At 46.8% G+C, this 22,516-nt stretch overlaps 1 protein-coding gene across 1 annotated transcript in view; it reads right to left on the reverse strand.

Annotated features, from left to right (window-relative positions):
- The window catches only part of Tln2 (talin 2), a 432,507-nt gene that overhangs the window by 77,082 nt on the left and 332,909 nt on the right, over window positions 1–22,516 (reverse strand). The window contains 6 exon segments of the mRNA XM_059268180.1: window positions 4,627–4,788; window positions 6,410–6,553; window positions 7,567–7,689; window positions 10,102–10,191; window positions 12,998–13,091; window positions 22,313–22,452. Of these exon segments, the coding sequence (XP_059124163.1) occupies window positions 4,627–4,788; window positions 6,410–6,553; window positions 7,567–7,689; window positions 10,102–10,191; window positions 12,998–13,091; window positions 22,313–22,452 (753 nt within the window).

Consider the following 22,516-nt stretch of genomic DNA (forward strand, 5'->3'; position numbering starts at 1 on the left):
CTGAGCCAGCCTAGGTGAAGTGGACACTCAAGTCAGCGCCACAGTGAAATGCTGAGCAGCTACAGATGCTTCCTTGTGCCCATTCCATATCACAGAACGTCTCCTTCGCCACCAAAGGGGTAAATTCACTGGGTTGTATATTCAAAACCATGGGGAAAAGAGCACTCCCTGCCCCTGAGCCCACTCCTCCTCCAGTCTTCAATCTAACCTCACAGGCATGTGGGGAAAACATTCATGGACTCAAGGGGTTAAAGATCACTGAATGCCCACCTGCTTTCCCCAATAAAACTAGCACCTTGAAAAATGATACGATTTACTCAGTCACTCTGCTACCTGCTGTCACGTCTCAAACCATCACCCGAGATGCCAACTTGTTTCTTTCCTACAGACCTTAGGCAACAACAAAGGCAGCAGGGCCTAAGATGTCCCAGAGGGGTCCCCACTCCGATCTGAAGGACTCTACCTTACCAGTCCAAACGTAAGGATGACCAGGAAAATATACTTACAGCCAAGTCAAATTCAATCAGAGAGAGCCGGATCGGGTGTCTGCGGCCCTCACTGGAAGTGCCTAATTGCAAAAATCCGAGCACTCACTCTGAGGTGAACGACAAGGCCAAACTTCAACTTCTCAGCAAAACAAAAGCTGGGGTTGCATAATTTCCACTTGGCACTCAAACCTGAGTGGCTGCACATTTAAAATAACATTCCATTCCACACATCTGATTCAAGGCTAGGTAATGAGCATGATGGAGAGAGAAACTCAGCCGGTGTTCCTGCAGCTCACGCTGCATTGAGAGCCCTCCCTGGTAGGCGATCGATTGAAGTGGGTTCTCGCTGGGCTATGCTTGGGGAGTTTAAGGAATGCCATCAGTAGAGACCTAAGGTCTCAGTGGCATGCTGTTTGCTCCCTTCGTCATAGCTGGAAGGGTGCGGCAGCTGGGCGTATGTCTGGGCACAGCCTCATGGTGCAAATCAAACACACACTAAGGAGCCTAAGACAGCAAAAAATGCAGCTGTGACACAGCTCTCTGGACTACTCAGGAAATTAAGGATCCACTGGTTTTTCTGTTTCACAGGATACCTAACTGATACCTAACCGTTCCTTCAAATAGGAAATGCATTTGGTACAGAGCAGGGGGCACTAAGGAGGTGACCTCTGCCATTTTCTGATTAGTGAGTGAAAGGCAACGCTCGAGGACTGGCCAGCAACCCCCACCACACAGTGGGAACTGAAAACTCTAGGCACATTTTGACATGCTGGGGCAATAGGTTCATCTCTGTTCCCGTTATATTGATGCCGGTTTGCAGTGCTGCTCGTGTGAGACAGGCTTATGTGGCCCACATGGTACTCGCTGGGCTCTCCTCCTCTGAGGCTTCCCACAGGCCTATCTTCTGGACCATCACAAGAGCTTATTTGCTGCAGGGAATTGCAGAGGGGTTGACACTGTGAGGGGAATGTGAAAGAAGATTCCATCTTAACAGACAGATCAGAATTTAAAACCGAGGAGAGAGAGAGGCTGCAGGGGAGGGAGGGTGCAGGGGAGGAAGGGTGCAGGAGAGAGACTGCAGGAGAGAGAGGCTGCAGGGGAGGGAGGGTGCAGGGGAGAGAGATGGAAGGGGAGAGAGGCTGCAGGACAGAGAGGCATCAGGAGAGAGATGCAGCAGGAGAGAGAGACTGCAGGGGAGAGAGAGACTGCAGGGGAGGGAGGCTGCAGGAGAGAGAGGCTGCAGGAGAGAGACTGCAGGAGAGAGAGGCTGCAGGAGAGAGAGACTGCAGGAGAGGGAGACTGCAGGGGAGGGAGGCTGCAGGGGAGAGGCTGCAGGGGAGAGAGATGGAAGGAGAGAGAGGGTGCAGTAGTTTCTAAAGTCTCCCCCCACCCACTGACTTCTAACTAGGAAAAGTTAATTATGCAGCAAGCAACAATGACATCATAGCCTTTAACTACATTGTCCTTTCCACCCCTGCCCCCAAACTCACACTCACGCTCTGTAAACACAGCCAGGGCTAACCCCAGGCAGGAGGGATGAGTTCATCGCCTCTGTTCCAAAGAGCCCAGCAGCATGCCAGGACTGAGAACAGGGGCTCTGGGGCTCCGGCTGGAATTCTCATCAGTCCTTTACTGGCTGCTTTACCTAGGCTGTTACTTAACCTCTTTGTGTCCCGGTTTCCCATCAGCGAAATGGGCATGATAAACATAGCCTATCTGTGTGGATGAGACGAGTGATATACACACAAAGCCTAAAATCCAGACTTAAAAACTGCTCATGTCATGAACTGTGATGGCAAGGGAGATGAGCTGCCATGAGGATCCCAGAACACCAGGACGCTGGATTTAATTTGTTCCTTCATTTTCCATCCAGTTTCTTGTTGCTTTCAAACACACGGGCTTTTGTTTGTTTTGAAAATGACTCTTTGTTGAAACAGCTCTGGAGCTGCTGACTGGGCGAACTGGCCCGGCTCCGCCCGGCTCTCACCAGCCAGCTTCCAGCTGCTGCAAGCTACATGGATGCTCCTTCCTTCCTTTGGCCTCTGTGAGGCTCACTCTGACTGACTTCTCCATGGGATCCTGCGGCCATTTTTGCAGCACAAAGAAAACCAGGTCGAGCTACAGAGACCCTTCCACTGAAGTCAGGCTGGGGGTGTTGTCCAGTGGTACAGCAAGTGCCTACCTGGAACAAATAGCTAACTGGGATGTCCATCAGCATACCAAGATGCACCAAGGCTTTCAGGCTCACTCAGTACCTGCGGCACCTCTCAGCTTGTCTTACCATGCCCCCTACCCTAACCTCCCTAACCCTGTAGCCCAGAGGGGTCACTTCCCTCCCTCAGCTTCTCCTTCTATATAAACATGCCAACTGAGACATGCTCTCTCCTAGTTTTTCTCTTGGTTCTCGGCTCCTCTCTAGGTCCGACTACCCTCTCTCCTCCTCTCCTCTCTCCTCTCTTCCTTTCCTGCTCCTCCCCACGTGGCCATGTTCAGTCTGAACTCTTCCAGATGCCTCTGGCTGTTCTCTCCTTCATATCTGCAATTAAAAACTGTTTCCTCAACCATACCTTGGAGCGGTCATGTCCTCATTTCATTTACCTAGCATGCACAAGGCCACTGGTTTGATCCCCCCCCCCCGCCCCCACCATCCAAAATCATAAATAAATAAACAGTCCCTTTCCCTTCAGTACAGCGAGGTTCACAGAGAGCTTGTACCATGCCTCTCCTAACAATGTTCCTTTGAAGGCTGGGGGAGGGGACTGAGATGATACTGGGCTGTGTGTTTGTGGTCTGCTGTCCAGGTTTTGGCTGTTTTCCCACAATGTGTTTCCCTGATATGTGCACGGCCCTAGCTTAGAGCACCCACCTACAAAGACCACTGCCTGGTCAACTCAAATCACTGCAAGGGAGCCCTGTCTCCCCCGACACCTCAAGTCCTCATGGACTTTCACACAATAGTGATTTTTTTTTTTCAGGAAGACAGAATGCTATCTTTAAAACGTTGATGCTAAAACAAACAAAAAACCATTTATAGACAGCATGGATGTCATAGGGAGATTTAAGTAATTACGTATGTGTATGCATGTTAGTATATGTCAGTGTGGGCATGAATACACTACAGTGCACATGTGGAGGTGAGGGGCCAGTTCCAGGTGTGTGCACGTGTGGAGGTGAGTGGTCAGTTCTAGGTGTGAGCACGTGTGGAGGTGAGTGGTCAGTTCTAGGTGTGAGCACGTGTGGAGGTGAGGGGCCAGTTCTAGGTGTGAGCACTTGTGGAGGTGAGGGGCCAGTTCTAGGTGTGAGCACGTGTGGAGGTGAAGGGCCAGTTCCAGGTGTGTGCACGTGTGGAGGTGAGAGGTCAGTTCTAGGTGTGAGCACGTGTGGAGGTGAGGGGCCAGTTCCAGGTGTGTGCACGTGTGGAGATGAGGGGCCAGTTCTAGGTGTGTGTACGTGTGGAGGTGAGGGGCCAGTTCTAGGTGTGGGTCATCCCCTTCTAAGCTGTTTCTTGAGACACGATCTCTTGTGTTGTTTTGCCAATATGTACACCAACCAGGCTAGCTGGCCCATGAGCTTCCAAGGAATTCTCCTGCCTCTGCTAACCATCTTGTTGCAGGAGTGCTGGAAATGCAGAGGTGCACTAATGTGTCAGGCTTTGACACGGGTGTGGAGATGAGAACTGAGGCCTTCATGTTTGTACGGCAAGTACCTTACCCACTGGGCCATCTCTCCAGCTCCAAAGAGATGTTTAAAAACACAGTTGTTTTATAATTTCCCATTTCCTTTCCCTTCCACATCATCTCTTGGTTCTAAAGTCTCTAGCAAAACCAGAACCTTCTACCAGACCACTCAAAACCACCCAAGTAAACAGTTTAAGTACACATAGGCTATACCAAAAACAGCCCTAAGAGAGGCCCCTAATTTCAGGCCCTAAGCTCCTCCTTACAGAATCAGGAGGTGAGTGGAGATTTAGTTGGTTGGGCTTTCCTGGTGAATAACTCCTAATTAGTAAGCAACTCCTCCCCACTCATGACTTACAGGATACACCTGCCACTCATGTATCTGAGGAGATCAAGCCTCAGCCCTGCTCCTCTCTCAGCTCTGCACAGGGATCAACCAGACCTGCAATACAGTGACCTACCTTGATGGTCTTGACCAGGTTGGCGGTGCTGTTGGCGACCTCCTTGGCTGACTGCACAAAGTGCCTCTTGGCCACAGGGTTGGCCGTCTTGGATGAGGCGATGCGGCAGGCGTTGCATAAGGCCGAGGTGTGCTTGGCAACGATGGTGGCAGCCGACAGAACCTACAAAGCATGGAGCGGGGTTGGGTGTGGGCACGACGCACTTCAGTGCACAGGAGCCAGGGTTTCCCGGCGACTCACTGGTCTAGAATCTAGGTAGGATTGTTTGTCCAGCTCTGCTATGCCTCAAGTCACCCCGAGGAAGGAAAAGAGCATGCAACATGAAGCAAGGGGGAATGAAAATAGAAAAGGGAAGGAGGTGCTGCAGCTGGAGTGTGCTGGGCCCCAGGCTTAAAGGGGATACGGTCAGCTAGTCTTTGGAACCCCAAGTCTAGGCCCCCGGCCAAGACTTAAGACACCTGATTTCAAGTTTTCCAGTAGGCACATTAGAATGAGTAGAAAAACTAGAGAAATTAATTTAAGTAATACAGTTTATTTAACTCACTGTATCCAAAATAGTTCATCATAATCAATTCACAAATTGCAATATAAGTTTTTGTTCATGCCAAGTCTTTGAAATTCGGCATGCACCAGATACTTACAGGCCAATCACTATTTGGACCACCTACTTTTCTAATGATTAATTTAGCTACATTTTGTTAGTGGCCAACTCCTTGGAGAACACAGGTTTAGATGGGTATAATAAGCATTGAGATCCACCACTCCTTCCTCGCCCTCAGGAGAGCTGTAGGTAGTGAATAGGAGTCTGTGGACCATCTATTAACTCCATCCTCACCCTCAACTCAGGTACTCTCTTGAAGCCATAGACTTCCCTTGGTGGAGGAAAGGGCTCAGGTGCATTTGATTATACACTCTGGTCTGTAAGCCCTGGTACTGTCTTCTTGGATTCTTGTACTGCTTTAAGAATGCTGGCCTAAGTTCACAGTAGGCACACGATCCACAAGGCTGCCTCTGGTACCCCACAGCATGCGGTCCTCTTTCTTTTCAGTACATATTGCTTTCCTATGTAATCAGATCTCCGTGACACCAGAAGCACTAAGGTCTGTGATACACACTCTCTGCTCCTCAAATGTTTCTTTGGCTCCTTTTCTGTGTTGTGGATTCTGACCTCAACTCTGAGGCTTGACTCAGTACCGTCATCTCTGAAGTGACCTGAGAAAACTTGTCACACTTACCCTGAGGCATCCCTGTCCTGGTTAGTTTTTATTATTAACTTGACACAACCTATAGTGTCATCTGGGAAGAAGGAACCTCAACTGAAGAACTGTCTCAACCAGACTGGCCTGTGGCCATGTCTTTGAGAGAGTGTCTTGATTGATACTTGGTGTGTGAGGGCCCAGCCAATCTACGGGCAGAACCACCTCTAGGCAGGTGGGCCTGGGCTATGTAAGAAAGCAAGCTGAGCAGAGGCATGCATGTGCTCTCTTTGCTCTTCAGTGTGTTTTGACGTAATGAGCTGCTTGAAGTTCCTGCCTTGACTTCCCTTCAACGATGGGCTGAAACTCAGAATTGTAAAATAAATAGCCCCTTTCTCCCCGAAGTTGCTTTTTGTCAGGGTGTTTCACTACAGCACCAGAAGAGGAACGAAGTCAGTCAGTGTCTGCACAGCTGCAGTCATGTGGACTTGCAAGCTCTGAAGCATTCTCTGCTCAATTCTCCATCTCCCACCACCCATCCAGAGAAGCCTAAGAGATGATAGACCCCACCATCCTTCCCTCGTTACCTGCGATGGGCTGCTGCCAGGGTCCACCAGGTTCTGGCATGCCATCTGGATCGCCTGGTTAGCCCTGGCAAACTGGATGGGGTCCACCAGGCCTTGGTGGCCTGCCTGGCTGTTTGGATCAGAGATGCCAACCAGGTATGCAGCCTGGAAGAAGAAAAGGAAAAGCACACCTCAGGCTCCACGTTCCTCCACGAGCCCACGGGAGACAATGGTCCGCAGTGTACTTACAGCTGGCAAGCTCAGGTACTCCTTAGTGCAAACTGATCAAAGGAAGCCCGTCCCTCTCACCAGTGAGGGCATGGTGACAGACAGGCCTACGCCAGTTTGACATACCATCAGGAGTTTGCTGCAGGCATCAGGGAACAAAGCCTCCTTGTTCTTAAGAGAAAGCCTTTGAGCCGCTCTTCTGTGGGGCATGGTCATGGATGGAGGTAGCCCACACAGCTTCTGGCAGCCATCACATGACCATGAGGATACCTGCCCTGAATGTGAAGCTGACTCTGGCTTCTGGTCAGAAGAGGCAAAAGAAAGCTGCTGCAGACTGGTACAAGGAGCTCCTGAGTCAGTCCATCCTAGGGCCTTTGCTACCCTAAGGTTTCCTAACACAGAGCTTAACATGTCCTTGTTCGGGTTACTATTTCCAATATCAGTTAGACTCTTAGCTTAGGTAGCTGAGTGAGAAGAATGGGACGACTCAGAAAATGACACAAAACGAAACAAACAAACCAAACCCCAAAAAGCAACAAGATAGCATTGGGTCCCCAATAGGACATTCCCAGAAAAAGGCTGTTTCTTTGGGTCTCCCTTGGGCTGCGCTAGGAAATAACTAATAGAGGATGAGCTTGTGTGGTTTGAGGGGAAGGGTGAAGGGTGAGAATATTCTCTTCCAACTAGGGATGTTTATTTTGAAGTAAAATCTCCCAAGTTCAGGTTAACCATCAACGAACACTGGCTTTAAAAAGCCTGCCTCTGACCTCTGTCTGCTCCATCCGCAGTACTCACAGAGGCTCACTGCCCCTCCCACCCAGAAGCCATCAGCTTTCCCATGGTTCCTGCATCAGTGCCTGGAGGAGCTGAAGCAGGTCTCCTTAAGGGGCTGTGCTATGTCCTAGGGGCACGAGCTGGAAAGAACAGATGGACAGGGGACAGGCTCTCACCTGGGCCGCGGCCTCGGTCAGGCCACAGAGAGCCTTGGATGCGATCCCCACACATTCCCCGAAGGCAGGGAGGTCCCCAGTCTTGGCATTCTGTGAAATCCCTGCCATTGACTCGCCCAGAACCTGCAAAAACAGCAACCAATCATTGAGCTCCTACTCCAACCCAGGGCTGCAGGAGGTTACCCTGCGGCTTTAACACTCAAGGCTACTTAATTTAAAATGTGTGTCACCTTTGCCTTTACTGTGCCCGAGAGAGAGTCAAGAGAGTTTTACCTTTTTTTTTGTCTGATGAAGATAAATAAAGAATAAAAGTATAAGCCTTGCATCCAAAAGTTATCAGTATCTCTAGGAGGTACAGTCACTACACACAGATGATCAGGTAGAATCTATATAAAGCCTCTCATGGGCACATGGCCCAATCTGAGAACTACTTACTCCCAAGGGCATAAAATCACACCCAGGGAGCTAGACTTGAGGGTCTAGCCAGAAAGTAGAAGACATACTATTCCTTGCACGATTAATTTATCAACTGAAAATTTACATAAAATTGTGTTAAAGTTATTTCCTAAACATTTTAAGTAGTTCGACTTGTTTTGAAAAGCACTGGCACGTTCTTTCTTTGGCCTCATTAACAGCTGATAAGGATTTTCACAGTCAGTGTGTAGCCTAGAGAGGCCAAATGTCCTCTAAAGATCACACAGAAAGTCACATGGGCAGAGCGGAGCATTTATCTCAAATCTGGTGTCTTGTCCTCTGTGGGTTTTGGCATGTGCCAGGAGGAGAGTTTGTGCTCCAGGGCCATAAATGGAGTAGAAAGTGTTCATCCTTGGGTGAGAGGCTACAGTGTATCAAATGTGACACAGTTTCCTGAGACAATAAGCAATTTTGGAGAGGAAACAAAATAAATTACTATAATTTCTTATATACAAAACAATCAAGTTTACATGAAGATGTGCATAGCAAAGCAGCTAGTAAGTACAGTACTTCACCCTCTCTCCCACCCTCTTGAAGAAGCAGCCCTTCCTGGGTCAGGGCTGAAACTCAGGTGGCAGAGTGCGTGCCTAGCATGCATGAAGCCTTGGGTTACATAACCCACCACCAAAGGAACCAGCTGCGGTGGCGCATGCCTGCAAGTCCAGCAGTTAGGTGAGGGCAGGAGAATCAGAAGCTCAAGGTCATCCTTGACTATACAGCATGTTCAAGGCTAACCTGAGCTACATGAGGCCCTGTCTCAAAAGAAAAACAAAAACAAACAAACCTGAATTTAAGTATTTAAATCATATGTACCCTCATTTAGATAGCCCTTTATTCCATGAAAGCTGCTGAACACAGGACATTCTTGTCTCAGCCCAACACAAACGAGCCCTCTTGACATCATCCAGACAGATGGCTCACCAAGATGGAAGTGATGGAACCTGGAAACCATGTATGGGTACCAGGACCAAGGCCGGGTGGCAAAAGTTCAACCCCCAATTGTCTCTCTGATACCTCCTTGTCACTTTCTGATTCTTAGGCATTCTCCTCCATTCTTGTTCCTCAAAGGACTCTTACCATTGCTTTTTCTAATTATCACCGTCAGCCAGTTAAACAGTAAGGCATCAGATTTTACTGAGGAAAGCTGGAGGAAGGCCTAGAAGCCATGGTAGTTTTTCAATACTTCTCTTCCCAACCACTCAAAAGCCCTGTTTACTCCCCTCAAAAATGTATGCCATCATTGGATAGAAGAAAATATTAACAAGGGCCTTTCATGAAAGCCAAGGTCACAGGACGACTTTCCACAGCAGTTCGGCCTCCAGCATAGACGACACATGACTGGATTCACAGTGAGACCCATCTGTGATATGACATAGCAGTGGTTCTCAAGGAAGGGTTCCCAGACAACAGAGACAGGACGCGGAACCCCTCAGAAATGCATGCCCCTCAAATCTTGGGGCTGGGGCCTGGCAACTGGTGTTTCCCAAGCTTTCTACATGGTTCTGCAATACCCTGAGTGTTGAGGAACACCTGAGCAAAGTACTACATGACAAGGTCTCTCCATACTGGGCCACCCAGTGATGAGGTCACCATATTGGGTCACCCAGTGGTGAGGTAGGTGCATCCAAAGTCTTTCTCAATTTCTCCCCACTGAGGAGCAGTGTTGATATCTGTGTTTTGGCACAGACAGTGTGATGGTTAATACCGATTGTCAACTTGACAGGCTCTAGATGCATCAAGGAAACAAGGCTCTTGAGTATGTCTGGGAGGGAGTTTCTAAACTGGGTTAATTAAGAAGGGAAGACCACCCTAAATGTGGGTGGCAATATCCATAGGACTGGGGTCCTGGACTTCATAAAAAGGAGAAACTGAGCTGAACACCAGCTGCGATTTCTCTCCACTTTCTGGTTGTAGATGCGGTGTGACTAGACTGCCTCATGTTCTTTTTATCACGCTGTACCTTCACATTTAAGCCCAAACCAACCCTTCCTTCTTTGGGTTCCCCTCTGTTGGGTATTTTATCACCGCAGTGAGGAAAGTGACGAACACAGACAGGCTCACCTTGGAGTTTTCCATCACACTCTCAATGCAGTCGAAGTAAGAGAGGTCACTCACAGGTTCATTGGGGTTTTCCAGCATCCCCTTGACAGTCTACAGAGGAGAACACAACTTAGAAAGTGAGCCAGAGGCACAGAAGAAAAGGCATTGTGAAGTACAACCATTACTACTCCTTGCTGGACTAGGACAAGGGCCCCGAGTGCTCACTCATTCAGTCATAGGAGGAACTCAGATCAGGGTGTCAAGACCTCAGATTCCCTGCCAGCAAAAACAAGGACAGGGGTGGGAGCTTCAGGTTACTGTTGCCAGGGGTGGGACTGTCACTTCAGTATGGGATGTATCTACAGGGGGACTATCAAAAGCAAATCCGAAGTTAATGCAAAGCAATATATTCATGGTCGGCTAACACAATTTCTCCACTGGGTAACTCTGAAGAGCTTACAATCCAAGGACACATTCATTCACTCCTTCATGGTTAATAAGGACTCTCAACATTTCAGTTCTGGGACTTTTTAATGGAAGTACATGGAAGAAGGTAATTCCCAAAGATGGCCCGTTGGGATGGTTCCTTTGTTATTGATTTTAAACAGTATAGAAAATGTCTACTCTTGTTTAGGTACCCATTTAGGAAATGGGTAGAGGTCTGTTTCTCTGTCTCTCCAAATCAGTGAGAATCATCACTAGCTCTCTCAGTGCAATGACCTTGGATTACCACCCACGAGGAGTTCTTCCAGTGACTGACAGCCTGGATGGAGATGGATCCTTGAATCTGCTCCCCATCAACAGACTGACCACTAGGAGTCAGCAGGCTCTGGGGACACAGTCAACAAAAGGACAACACAGCCGAGTTCCAAAGGGTGCACATGGGATAATGGGAGCTGCTGATACACATCACTTAAAGATACAGGAAAGAGGGTCGTACGACGCATGAGCTTACTTCACTGAAAGCCTCTTCTTGAGTAACTAAAATGTTTTCAGTACCAGCGTCCAGTTAGAAGCCATCATCGTGGCAACCAAGGATACCTTTGAAGCACACGGTACCTGGGCTAATAAACCCTATTTAGACCAACTGCCTATGTGTCATAATATTTTTAAAGTGAAATGAGCATGCTAGAGCAGTGAACAGCCCACGTGTGATGGCTGATTTTTGGTTGTCAACCCAACATACCTGGAGAGAGGGAACCCGAAATGAAGAGTTGCCTCCTGAGACTACTGTGGGCGTGTCCCTGGGACATTTTCTTGATTGCTAAGTGATGTAGGAAGGCCCAGCCCATCGTGAGTGGCACCATTATTAGGCAGATAGGCCTGGGCTGTACAAGAAAGGTGAGCTGGACATGAACCTAGGAGGAAGCCAGTACGCAGCATTCCTCTATGGTTTCTGCTTCAAGTTCCTGCCTTGAGTTCTTGCCTTGGCTTCCCTCACAGAGGAACTGTAACCTGTAAGCCAAATCAGACTCTTCCTCTTGCAAGTTGCTTTTGGTTATGGTGTTCATCACAGCAACAGAAAGCATGCCAGAACACCATGTAAGAACCATTCTCAGCAGTTTTCAAATACTTCAGTCTTGCCCTGTTGGACCCTTTCCCTTCCACTCTGCCTATCACTGCCATCAGGGCCTCGATCAAGCATCTTGAAGCTGCCATGAGTATTCCCATGAAGTCAGACCCATGCTAGCCATGCAGACAACTGGATGAACAGAATAGCAGGTACAAACAAGCTGTGTCTACTGAGATAACCACTGAGCCCATTCAATCGGATCTGTGTAGGTAAGGGCCACTTTACATGTGAGTGGGAACAACTGGCTTCTTTATCCACAGACTTTCTACGAGAAACATGCAGAATTTCAGATATAAACACATGCATAAATCCAAGTCAAAAGGCACCCACAAGCGCCACTAGAAGCCTCCTAAGTTATGCAGTGGCAAGTACTCCTCTTGACCTCCTCCAGTGTGTCCCCTGCATGTGTCATGTGTGTTTGCTTGTGTGAAGATGTGTGCACCTGAGTATGGTGTTGTGGAATAATCGTTTTGTACATTGTGAAGATGTGTCACTCTGATTGGTTTAATAAAAAGCCGAATGGCCAATAGCTAGGCAGGATTTCCAGACACACAGGATGCTGGGAAGAAAAAGGGTGGAGATGCCAGGAGATGCAGAGGAAGCAGCATGGGCAGTACAGGGTAAAGGTAACCAAGCCATGTAAAAGAATGCAGATTAAAAGATAAGGGTTAATTTAAGTTATAAGAGTTAGTTAGAAACAAGCCTAAGCTACTGGCTGAACTTTCATAATTAATAATAAGTCTCCATGCCATTTTTTTTTTTTTTTTTTTTTTTTTTTTGGTGAACTGGCAGTCCAAAGAAAAATCCACCAACATTATGGTGGCCATAGGTCAACTTCAGGTGCATTCCTCAGGTGCATCAACTTTGGTTTTGAGACAAAATCTCTAGGATGTCTGACAAGCAAGCCTCATGGATCAGTCTGTTTCCACATCTCCACCACCATGCCCAACTTCTTCATGTGTGGCCTGGGGCTAGAACCCAGGTGCTCCTGTTTGTGGCATGTACTTTACCAAGCAGGCTACCTCTCCAGCCCCAACCTCCATATCTCTCCCAGTTATCTGAGAATAATCTCTTTAATACTTTGTAGGCAAAGTTTGCTCATTGGCAGTCTACACTCAACACCACTTCCTGTTTGAATGGAAAGATCTTTTACCAGAATACACATTGGCCTAGAAGAAGGAACACGGTAAAAACACTACAAGATGCCATCTTCCCTAGTGCCTCCCAGCCTCCTAGGAGAGACAGAAGGCAAGGTCAGAAGACTGACAGTCACCAACAGGGGAAGAGACCCAGGGACACAGGCACAGAGTTCTCCCACCCTTGGCAGCCTTCCAGGGCACTCACCTCAAGCTCCCGCAGGGCGTTGTCACACTCCTTCTGCCCCGGGGCCTGCTGGGTACACAACATGATGAGCTGATTGATGCTCTCTGTGACAGCTCTAGGGCAGGGACAGAAAGGAGCATGGGCTTGGTGTTACTGTTTTATTTTACTATTTTATGTGTTTACACACTTCAGCCATTTCCCTCAGCAGAGGGAAGAAGTGACTAGTTAGGCTGTGGTCCCACGAGGTCTCTCCCACAAGCTCTCGCTATACAACCCAAATAAAACACACCCAGGGAAGAGGAGAAGGTAGACCCCCTACCTTGCTTCTGATTACTCGTCTGATTTCTCAAGGGTTCTAACGGTTCCCTTAAGAAATTAAGACTACCTTTTGATATACTCATGAGAGACAATAAAGCTGCAAACAGCAAAGAGACCGGACTGACACAATTTTCAGGACCCTTCGATAGCAATCTTCAAGGAACAAGATTATCCAGTCAGGCTCTTTCGGACAGCCTTGGTATATATTTTGATCATTTTCAAATACTCCAAGCAGAGAGTTAAATTTGCCAAGGACTTAAAATCTCTACTTGCCAGTAAAGAGTGTGTGGATGACTAGGCCTGGGTAGCCAAGTCTCAGTCTTTGAAACAGCTATCATTTTTTTTTTTTCGAGACAGGGTTTCTCTGTGTAGTTTTGTGCCTTTCCTGGATCTCGCTCTGTAGACCAGGCTGGCCTCGAACTCACAAAGATCCGCCTGGCTCTGCCTCCCGAGTGCTGGGATTAAAGGTGTGTGCCACCACTGCCCGGCTATTATTGTTTTTTTTATTAACACCAATAGGGTTACATCAGAGCCTCTGGTATTATTTTACATGTATTCTATTTTCAGAACTTAGAAGGCAAATCCAGTTTTTTTCCTGCTCTACTATGAGAAGCCCCTGGCTTACCTTGGCCTGAGTTATGGATAATTTAGCAACTCAAGCTCTCTTCTGATTAGTTTCTCCAAGGTGGGAAACAGAAGCTGGTTTGCTTTTAGTTTAGGGACAAACGGAAGTCTGTTTTAACAGAACCTGTGGAGACTGCATCTTTTCTCCACTGAATTGCTTTTGTAAGTACACTCTGTTGGCCACGTTTGTGGGGTCCACTTCTGGATTCTATTCTGTTCCACTGGCCAATGGTCTATTCTTTCTGTAATGTCATATTATCTTCAGTGTTATCGCTTTATAGTGAGTCTTAAAGGGCTGGAGAGATGGCTCAGTGATTGAGAGACTGTACTACTCTCGAAAGAGACCTGAGCTTGGTTTCTAGTATCTGTGTCAGTCAGCTCACAACTACCTGTAACTCTATTGGCAACCACTCTCAAACATAAACACATACACATACAATTTTTAAAAACTAAAAAAATAAGTCTTGAAATTGCATAGAAATGATAAATATCTAGGCATTAGAAATGCTAATCACAAGCCCAGTGGTGGTGTCTCATGCCTTTAATCCCAGCACCCAAGAGGAAGAGGCAAGTGAATCTCTGAGTTTGAGGCCAGCCTGATCTACAGAGCAAGTTCTAGGAAGGCCAGGGCTACACAAAGAAACTCTATCTGCAACATCCCCCTCTCAAGAGAAATGCTAATCATTGATATCATCATTGCACATTGTACACATGTACTGAATTGTTATACTGTATCAATAATATATACAAATAGTATGTGTCAGTAAAAGCAATAAATCTCATTTCATAAATGAAGACTCCAAAAGATGTGATAACTCCTTATGAGGGAGCTATAAATAAGGTAAAGATAAAAAAATTTAAATCCATGCCTGCCTATGTGGCTCTAAAGCTGACCCCAAGCCCTCTTTTGTAGGTCTATGACAGGTCCGAACTTCTGGCCGGCTCAGAATTCTACTCATACTTCCTACCTGCCACAGCTGAGGAATAACCTAGAACAACCAAAGCCAAAATAAGACCCATGTGGTTAGTAACACTGCCTAATAGAAAAGATCCCCATTTTATTAGTTTAACAGGCTTTTCAGCTCACCACAGAATATCAAATTAGATGGAAAATGATGTTGCCAGCATACAAAGTCAATTAGCTGAATTATGCAATCAAATGTTGCTTTCCATTTTAAGCTTAGCTAGGGAGAATGAGAAGAAGAAAAACATTCTCAAACTTAAGAGAGAACCCCAAAATAGTAGTTGTAGGGTGGAGGCTTGTGGCTTGTGGCAAAGTGCTTTATTAGGGTGTCATCATAAAAGTGCCACGTTTCCCTCCACGGGGGAAGGAAGAGAAAGAGTAAGGAGGCAGGGCAGTCTATAGCTCCAGTGACCTGGGAGGGTAAGGCCACAATGTGTACATCTGAAATGTCCCTCAGAGAGATCAACGCCATCTCCTGCTTGGCAGCTCTCAAGACCCAATTCTGAGGGGAGAGGCAAGCATACGTCACTGCAGTAAGGTTTAGAGAGTGTCCTGAATTGTGAAAACATGATCATTAGACCTAATTTCTACACATCACACAAGTTTTTCCATCAAATCCATTCCTCCTTAAATCTCAATCTCTCTCTCTCTCTCTCTCTCTCTCTCTCTCTCTCTCTCTCTCTCTCTCTCTCCCCCCCGTGAGCGTGCATGCGTGTGTGTGTGTGTGTGTGTGTGTGTGTGTGTGCATATTTATTGTGCATATTTATGTTTGTGTGCATGCGTCCGGAAACCAGATATCAATATTGGGTATCTTCCTTTATTACTCTCCCTCCACCTTATGTTTTGAGACGGGCTCTTACTGAAGTTGGTACTAGCTTGCCAGTGAGCACCCAGGATCTGTCTCTGCCTCTCTTTGACCCCCGACCCTTCCCACCAGCACTCAGCTTACATACAGAAGCCAGTGACTGCCCTCAGGTTTTCACGTGTGCTCTGGGGATCTGAACTCAGGTCCTTGCACTTGTGCAGCAGGCATCTTCTCATCCCCTATCTGGTTTACAGATTAAATTTATTGTTATTGTTTTTATTTAAAAACATTTTTATTAATTTTCTCTCAGAATTTCACACAATGTATTTTGACCATATTCACACCCCCCCCCCAACTCTTCCCCTTAACTTCTCCCTGATCTATCCTCACCTCACTGGCTCTTCAAAAAAAAAGAACCCATCCACTTTAATTATGCTGCCTGTATGCCCATGGATGTGGGGCTATTCACTGAGTTGATCCCCCTACCAGGAGCCACAACCCTTAAGGAAACCTAGCTCTCCCTCCCCAGGAGCCACCAAGGGCCCACAGCCCCTCAAACAAGGGCAGGGACTCATGGACCTATTGCCACCCCATGTTAGAATGCTGACTGGCTGGATCTTGTGTGCAGGCAAGCACAGCTGCTGGGAGCTCACAAGTGCTACTGCGTGAGGATTTTTCCATTCAGAAAGTGTGGACAACTGGTGAATCCAGAGGAAACAGAGCTATGAGAAAGAGGCTCCTTTTCCTAGTCTTTTATTGTTATAGCTGTGAAAAAAACTGTAAATCGAAAGATGAGAATAAGGAGAAAAAAAAAAAACACCAAACAAAACTAGGCAGACTAGTAGTTTGTGGTTGGACAAACTACAAAAATGCTGGCATGGCACGGCACATCTAAATGAATCACTTAGGTAATTGATCCGTGACCAAACAGTTATGGTATGATTAATCTCTATCAGACATCTTAGAGTCTGGATGACAAAACTATATAAACCCAGTGACTCAGAGGTAAAATGAACGCTTGACAATACGAAGTAACGTTTACGCATTTCACACAATAGCAGTGATTTTCACCAGCAAAGAATCAGCAGGGACCCTGCCCGTGCCACAATAAAAGACTGGCTAAATAACTACACAGGTTATAACAGGGTTTCGGGGTGGTCACTGAAAGCCATAATGCATAACATATTGCTAATGTACTAGAATATTCATGATATATGCCTAAATACAATACAATCGGAAAAAAATGGTCTAAACAGTGAATCTATGCCCTGTACAAATGATAGATTGAAACACATAAAAGGGTTAACAGTGAGTTTACACTGTTGTTTTAAATGTAAATTGTAACAAATCTAAAAAAACTATATATACACTGACCAATTATATTATAATAAAAAAAAGTCACCAAAACAAGCAGGATCTGGGCTCTGTGAATTCAAAGCTACATCAATTTATTTCTTTAATATAAAAGGGTTAGGGTTGGGAAGATGGCTCAGTTGGTAAATCAGTTGCTGTGTAGGTCTGAGGAACTGACTTCAGATGCCCAGCACCCACATAGAGCGCAGGCTGTGGTGGCGCACATCTGTATCCCAACACTGGGTAGGCAGTGACAAGGAGGATGCCTGGGCCTGGTTGACCAGCCAGTCTACCTGAGACTGAGAGCTCCATGATCAACGAGAGACCCTGGTTCAAAGAGTAAGATGGAGAGTGATTGAGTAAGACAGCCAACGTTTACCACTGGCCTCCACATGCACATACACAAGTATATGCACATACAAACACACACACAACAGAAATATGTTAAACAGTCCTATTTCCCAGTCAACAGATTGTGTTTTCTTGTGCTCTGTCTATCTATCTATATCTATCTATCTATCTATCTATCTATCTATCTATCTATCTATCTATCTATCTTTTTTATTTTTCAGTCAAGGTTTCTCTATTTAAGAGCCCTGGCTATTTGGGAACTTACTCAGTAGACCAGGCTGGCCCGGATCTCTTGCCTCTTCCTCCTGAAAGGCGTGCACCCCCACACCCAGCCTATGCTCTGTCTTTTATCTAGGTATATTTAAAGAATGGAGATCTGCAACCTCAGAGACTAACAGGGTTCTAAAGTAAAATCACTTAGTTCCAGAGACACTGAACCGACGCAACTCAAGTTTGGCAGATCTGGCTGCAATTTTTTCTTTCCTACTTCATTGAGACAGAGTCTTATTATGTAGTGCTGGAATCATCACAAGGTAAAGAAGTCACCTGTTAAGGAACTTGGAGGGGAAACAAAGCACAACTAGTCTCTTCTGCAAGGAGGGGAGGAGAGAGGTAGTCAGCTTCTCTGTAAGCGTTCTCTGGGCCATATTCTGCCCAAGGCTTGGCGACTTAAAAACAAATGGAGTTTAAACCTCCCTAAACCAGCAAGGTGCTGGCAATCTGGCTGGAGAAGCAAGAGGACAAAGGTAAGACACCGAGACAGACATGACAGGGGGCAGGACAGGAAAAACTGCCGACAAGCAGATCAAAGCATGGAAGAAAATCAGCCCCGGTCCTGGGCTGGGACTCTGCACACGTGAAGGTGTGAATGAGGCCTAAGGGCGCCTAAAGAGTCTATGCTGCCTTAGATCCTGGACTGGAGAAAGGCTGAGAACATTCTGGATGAGGCCAACAAAGAGGGGAAAGCTGCCATTTATGTTTTTCTTTGTGATCGGGTGCAGGCCATCCTCCCTTCGTGCAGTTTGCTCCGTCATCCTCTGTCACAGTCTCCGGAGATGGGAAGAAACCTGGCTATCAGGACCTAAGGGGACACAAGGAGCTTCGGTTTCCCAGGGAAGACCCCCAGAAGATGGGACAACAGCCAGCCAGCTGTTCCTGTGGCCAGGGTGATCCATGTTGACACCAACCCGTGCGGACAGTGCTCAGAGGGAATGAGTTGAGTTCTTCCTGCAGCTGAGCCTAAGTTCAAGGATTGTCAGACCAAGACCCCAGCTCCTGGGTGGGGAGAGCTCAGATGAATTGGTCGACAGAGGCTCTCCAACACCACCTGACTTGGCGGAGATGAGCCACAGCCTGGCCAGCCACACAGGAAGATGACCAAGAAAGGCACAAGACAGAACTCCAACTCCTTCCCCACAGGTGCCGTAAACCAAAGGCCCATTATCAACGCCCCCCCCGCCCCCTACCCCCCCCACCCCCACCCCAGGTGCCGAGGCAGAGTTCAGAGATGAGGAAAGATAACCTCAGTATTTTCTTCAAAAGCAACTTCTGTGCCCAGAGCATGAAGGATCACAGAGCCCCAAAGAACAAGGGGTACAGAAAGGTTGACAGCCATAGGACAGGCAAGCTAGAACCATGCACAGAGGGACAAACAGGGCTGGGCTGTTGCCAGAATGGACAGGACTGTGGACCTGAAGAAAGAGGACTCTGTTGCTCAATCTCCTGTGTACTCAGATGAGCCTATGTGTGTGTACCTAACATCCAGTACCCAGCACCCAGCGCTGGCCTTGGCCCCTTCAGACCCTTTATATACATCTCTACAAAGAACCACGAAACAAGCATGAACAGATGATCCCCTAATCAGATGAAGCTTGTGTCTCCACAGGAGCTTGCCCTGGATATGGCTGGAGTACCTGCTGAAGAACCAGGAGCAGAAGGAGCCAAAATACACCAAGAAATCACAAAGGAGGTACCAGGATCATGGCATCACGTCTATTCCACACCACTACTTCTATGTGAAATGTTTTGAGTACCTTCTTGGCTTTAAAACCCTCAGTTTTCCCAGGTGGTGGTGGTCTAGGCCTTTCACCCCAGCACTCAGGAGACAGAGGCAGGTGGATCTCTGTAAATTCGAGGCCAGCCTGGTCTACAAAGCGAGCTCCAGGACAGCCAGGACTGTTACACAGAGAAACTCTGTCTCAAAAAAACAAAACAAAACAAAACAAAAACAACAACAAAATAAACAAAACCAAAGAAAAAACCTTCAAGCTCCGTGTTTACTGTCAGGCTGGAAGCTGGGTCACAGGCTGAGATTTTCCATCTGGGCTCCTGTTCTCAAGTGCCACCACCAGGGGGCCTGTGGATACCTGGAGCCATAATTCTTTTCTGGTCTGTGTGGCCTTCTATAGCCAGCTTTTAAAAAGCCAATTTATATTCTCCCCTTCTTCCCACAGTTCAAGAGAGTGAACAGCTCATTAAAGCTGGAAACTACAATTTGGAAATGATGCAAAAAAAATGAAGATAATAAAAAACATTGGAGTTCAGACACCTGGAAACATCAGCTGTCTTTCCCAAAGGCTCTTGGCAAGAAAAAAAGGTAAGGAAAAAAAAAAAAAAGAAGCTTTTTAAGGAGTGGGGACTGAATAGAACAGATGCCCACCCTGTGCACACCCCCACTGTCCAGGGAGGGTATGTGTTTTACTAGAGCAATCACAAGCGAAATACAGACTGGGGCGGGTTGGTGAGAGGAATATTTTGCAGTCCCCTGTGGCGCTGGCTACTGTCTGCCACTAAATGTACCTGCTGCTCCCATCGTTTGTACTGACTGTCAGCTTGACAGGTTCTAGAATCGCCCAGGAGACAAATCACTACACGTGCCTGTGAGGAAGAGTTCGGATTATGTTAATAGATGCAAGAAGGCCCACCCTAACTGTGGGTGGCACCATTCCATGGTCGGGGTCCTGAGCACCAGCATTCACTGATCTCCTTCCTAAGGACAGAGGCAATGTGAGCAGCTGCCTCAAAGCCTTGCCGCCATGACTTCCCTGCCATGACTTCCCTGCTCAAGCTTTGAGCGAAAATAAGACCTTGTTTCCTTAGGTAGCTCTCATCAGACATGTTGTCATAGCAGAAAGACAACAGCAAGGACAGAAGTTAAATGAGTAAACCCGAAGCCTTGCTAGAGAACTGTCTATCCTTCCACGAAAAAGGCAAACACAAATTTAAAACATTCACTCAAGTCAACACGGGAGGAGAGACAGGATGCCACTATTAGTACCATAAAAGCTAAAAACTGTTGAAGGCAGCTGGCGCTTACACCCTACTTTACAGGTAGCAAAGCTTGGGCAGGTTGACCCATCTGAACATCTGACTGGGCAGGTAGACTATTAAAGCACCTTGGATTAGAATTCAGGTTTTTGAACTCAGACAGCTTAAAGACAGGAACAACAACAACAAAATAAAACAAAAAACAAACAAACAAAAACCAAGTTAAAAATCAAATGCAAGTCCAGTGTATGCCTTTGATCCTAACAGTGGGGAGGCAGAGGGAAGCAGATTTCCGGGAGTTCTAGGCCAGGGCAGTCTACATAGGGAGTTCCTCGACATTCAGGGCTACACAGAGAGACCCTGTCTCAAAATAAATAGGTAAATATGTTCACAAATCTAAATGAATAAAATGCAAGCAGAATTGAAGCTTATCACAAATGTGCACATTTTGAAAAGGTTTCCCCTTATTCTATGTCCCCAGTCACCTCTCAGTAATACGTTACCACCCCTAGGGTTGTTAAACATAATGTGAAACGATGCTGAGGATCTACGTAACACCAAAGATTCACAACACAGCCTTTGCTTGAAGTGTGGGGCAATGAACCTGAGACCACTTGTATGAGACAGTCCTGGGCCATCACAGCAGCCCAGTACCACACAAACCAGCAGTCAATCCTACTTACTGAGCTCAAAGCGTCACAGTAGTGGCTAGGCAGCAGAAACTGTACTACATCCCTGAAGTGAGTGAGTAGAGGGAAGGGTACTGAAATCACCCCAAACTTGGCTTCACATTTTAATTCAGTTCAGTAACAGTGTACATCCATTGTAACCCACTGACCCTAAACCAGAGCCCTCCTGCAAGTGATGGGTAGAACACATAAAATCTAATCCAACATGGATGCCACTGTGTAGTATGCGCCCAGTGTCGACAGAATGGCTTGAGCACTGTATGTCCCAATGTCTATTCCAATGAGCACATTATTTCTTACAAAATCTGAACAACATAATGCTGCTTTAAACAACCTACTTAGGGGCCAGGGAGATGGCTGAGCAGTTCAAATGATTGCATAGCAATCATGAGGACCAGTGTTCACATTCCTAGAACTTACGTAAAGTGCTGACTGAACGTGGTGACCCACATGTATTCTAACCTTGGCAGATGGAGACAGGGTTGGCTAGTGAGACCACTAGTCTTATCAGCAAACTCTGGATTTGACTAAGACACCCTGCTCCATAAATAAGGTCGAAGATTGACAGAGTATGTTCAAGAATGATTCCCAACCTCCACTTCAGGATTTTACATATGGGATCACACACCTGAATTCACAGACATGCACACACACCATACTATACATGAACATGAAAATGAAAAAAGAAAAAAAAACCTACTTAAACTATCATGTTTACAAGTCAGTGCAGCCTAAGAAAGAATCAAAGAGGCCATCTGGGAAGATGGAAGACATTCTTAGTGTGCCCAAAATACAGGAATGAGTTAATTTTACAAAACGCCAGAATTTCCATCAATTACTCTACCTCGGATAACAAGGATAGCAGCAATTCTTTGCTCAGCCAAAGTGGCAGGACGCTGGGCACACCCTTCAAATGTGACAGAACCCTTTGCACACCCATAAAGCACATCTCATCCCACCCTTACCTTGCAGCTGCAGCCAGAAGATTTTTTGCGTTGGGAGCTCCAGGATCTACAGAGAGAGACTTGGCGGCTAAGAGCAGCTTGCTGGATGCCATAGAGATATTCTTAAGGTTCCCTATCACTTGCATCTGATCTTCTTTCGTCTGGAGAGTCAAAAGGAAACGGAGTCAGTTGGGACCGACTACAGCTTCCCAGGAAGCTCTCAGT

Source organism: Peromyscus eremicus, chromosome 7 (genome assembly GCF_949786415.1).
Source record: "Peromyscus eremicus chromosome 7, PerEre_H2_v1, whole genome shotgun sequence".
Taxonomy (NCBI): Eukaryota; Metazoa; Chordata; class Mammalia; order Rodentia; family Cricetidae; genus Peromyscus; species Peromyscus eremicus.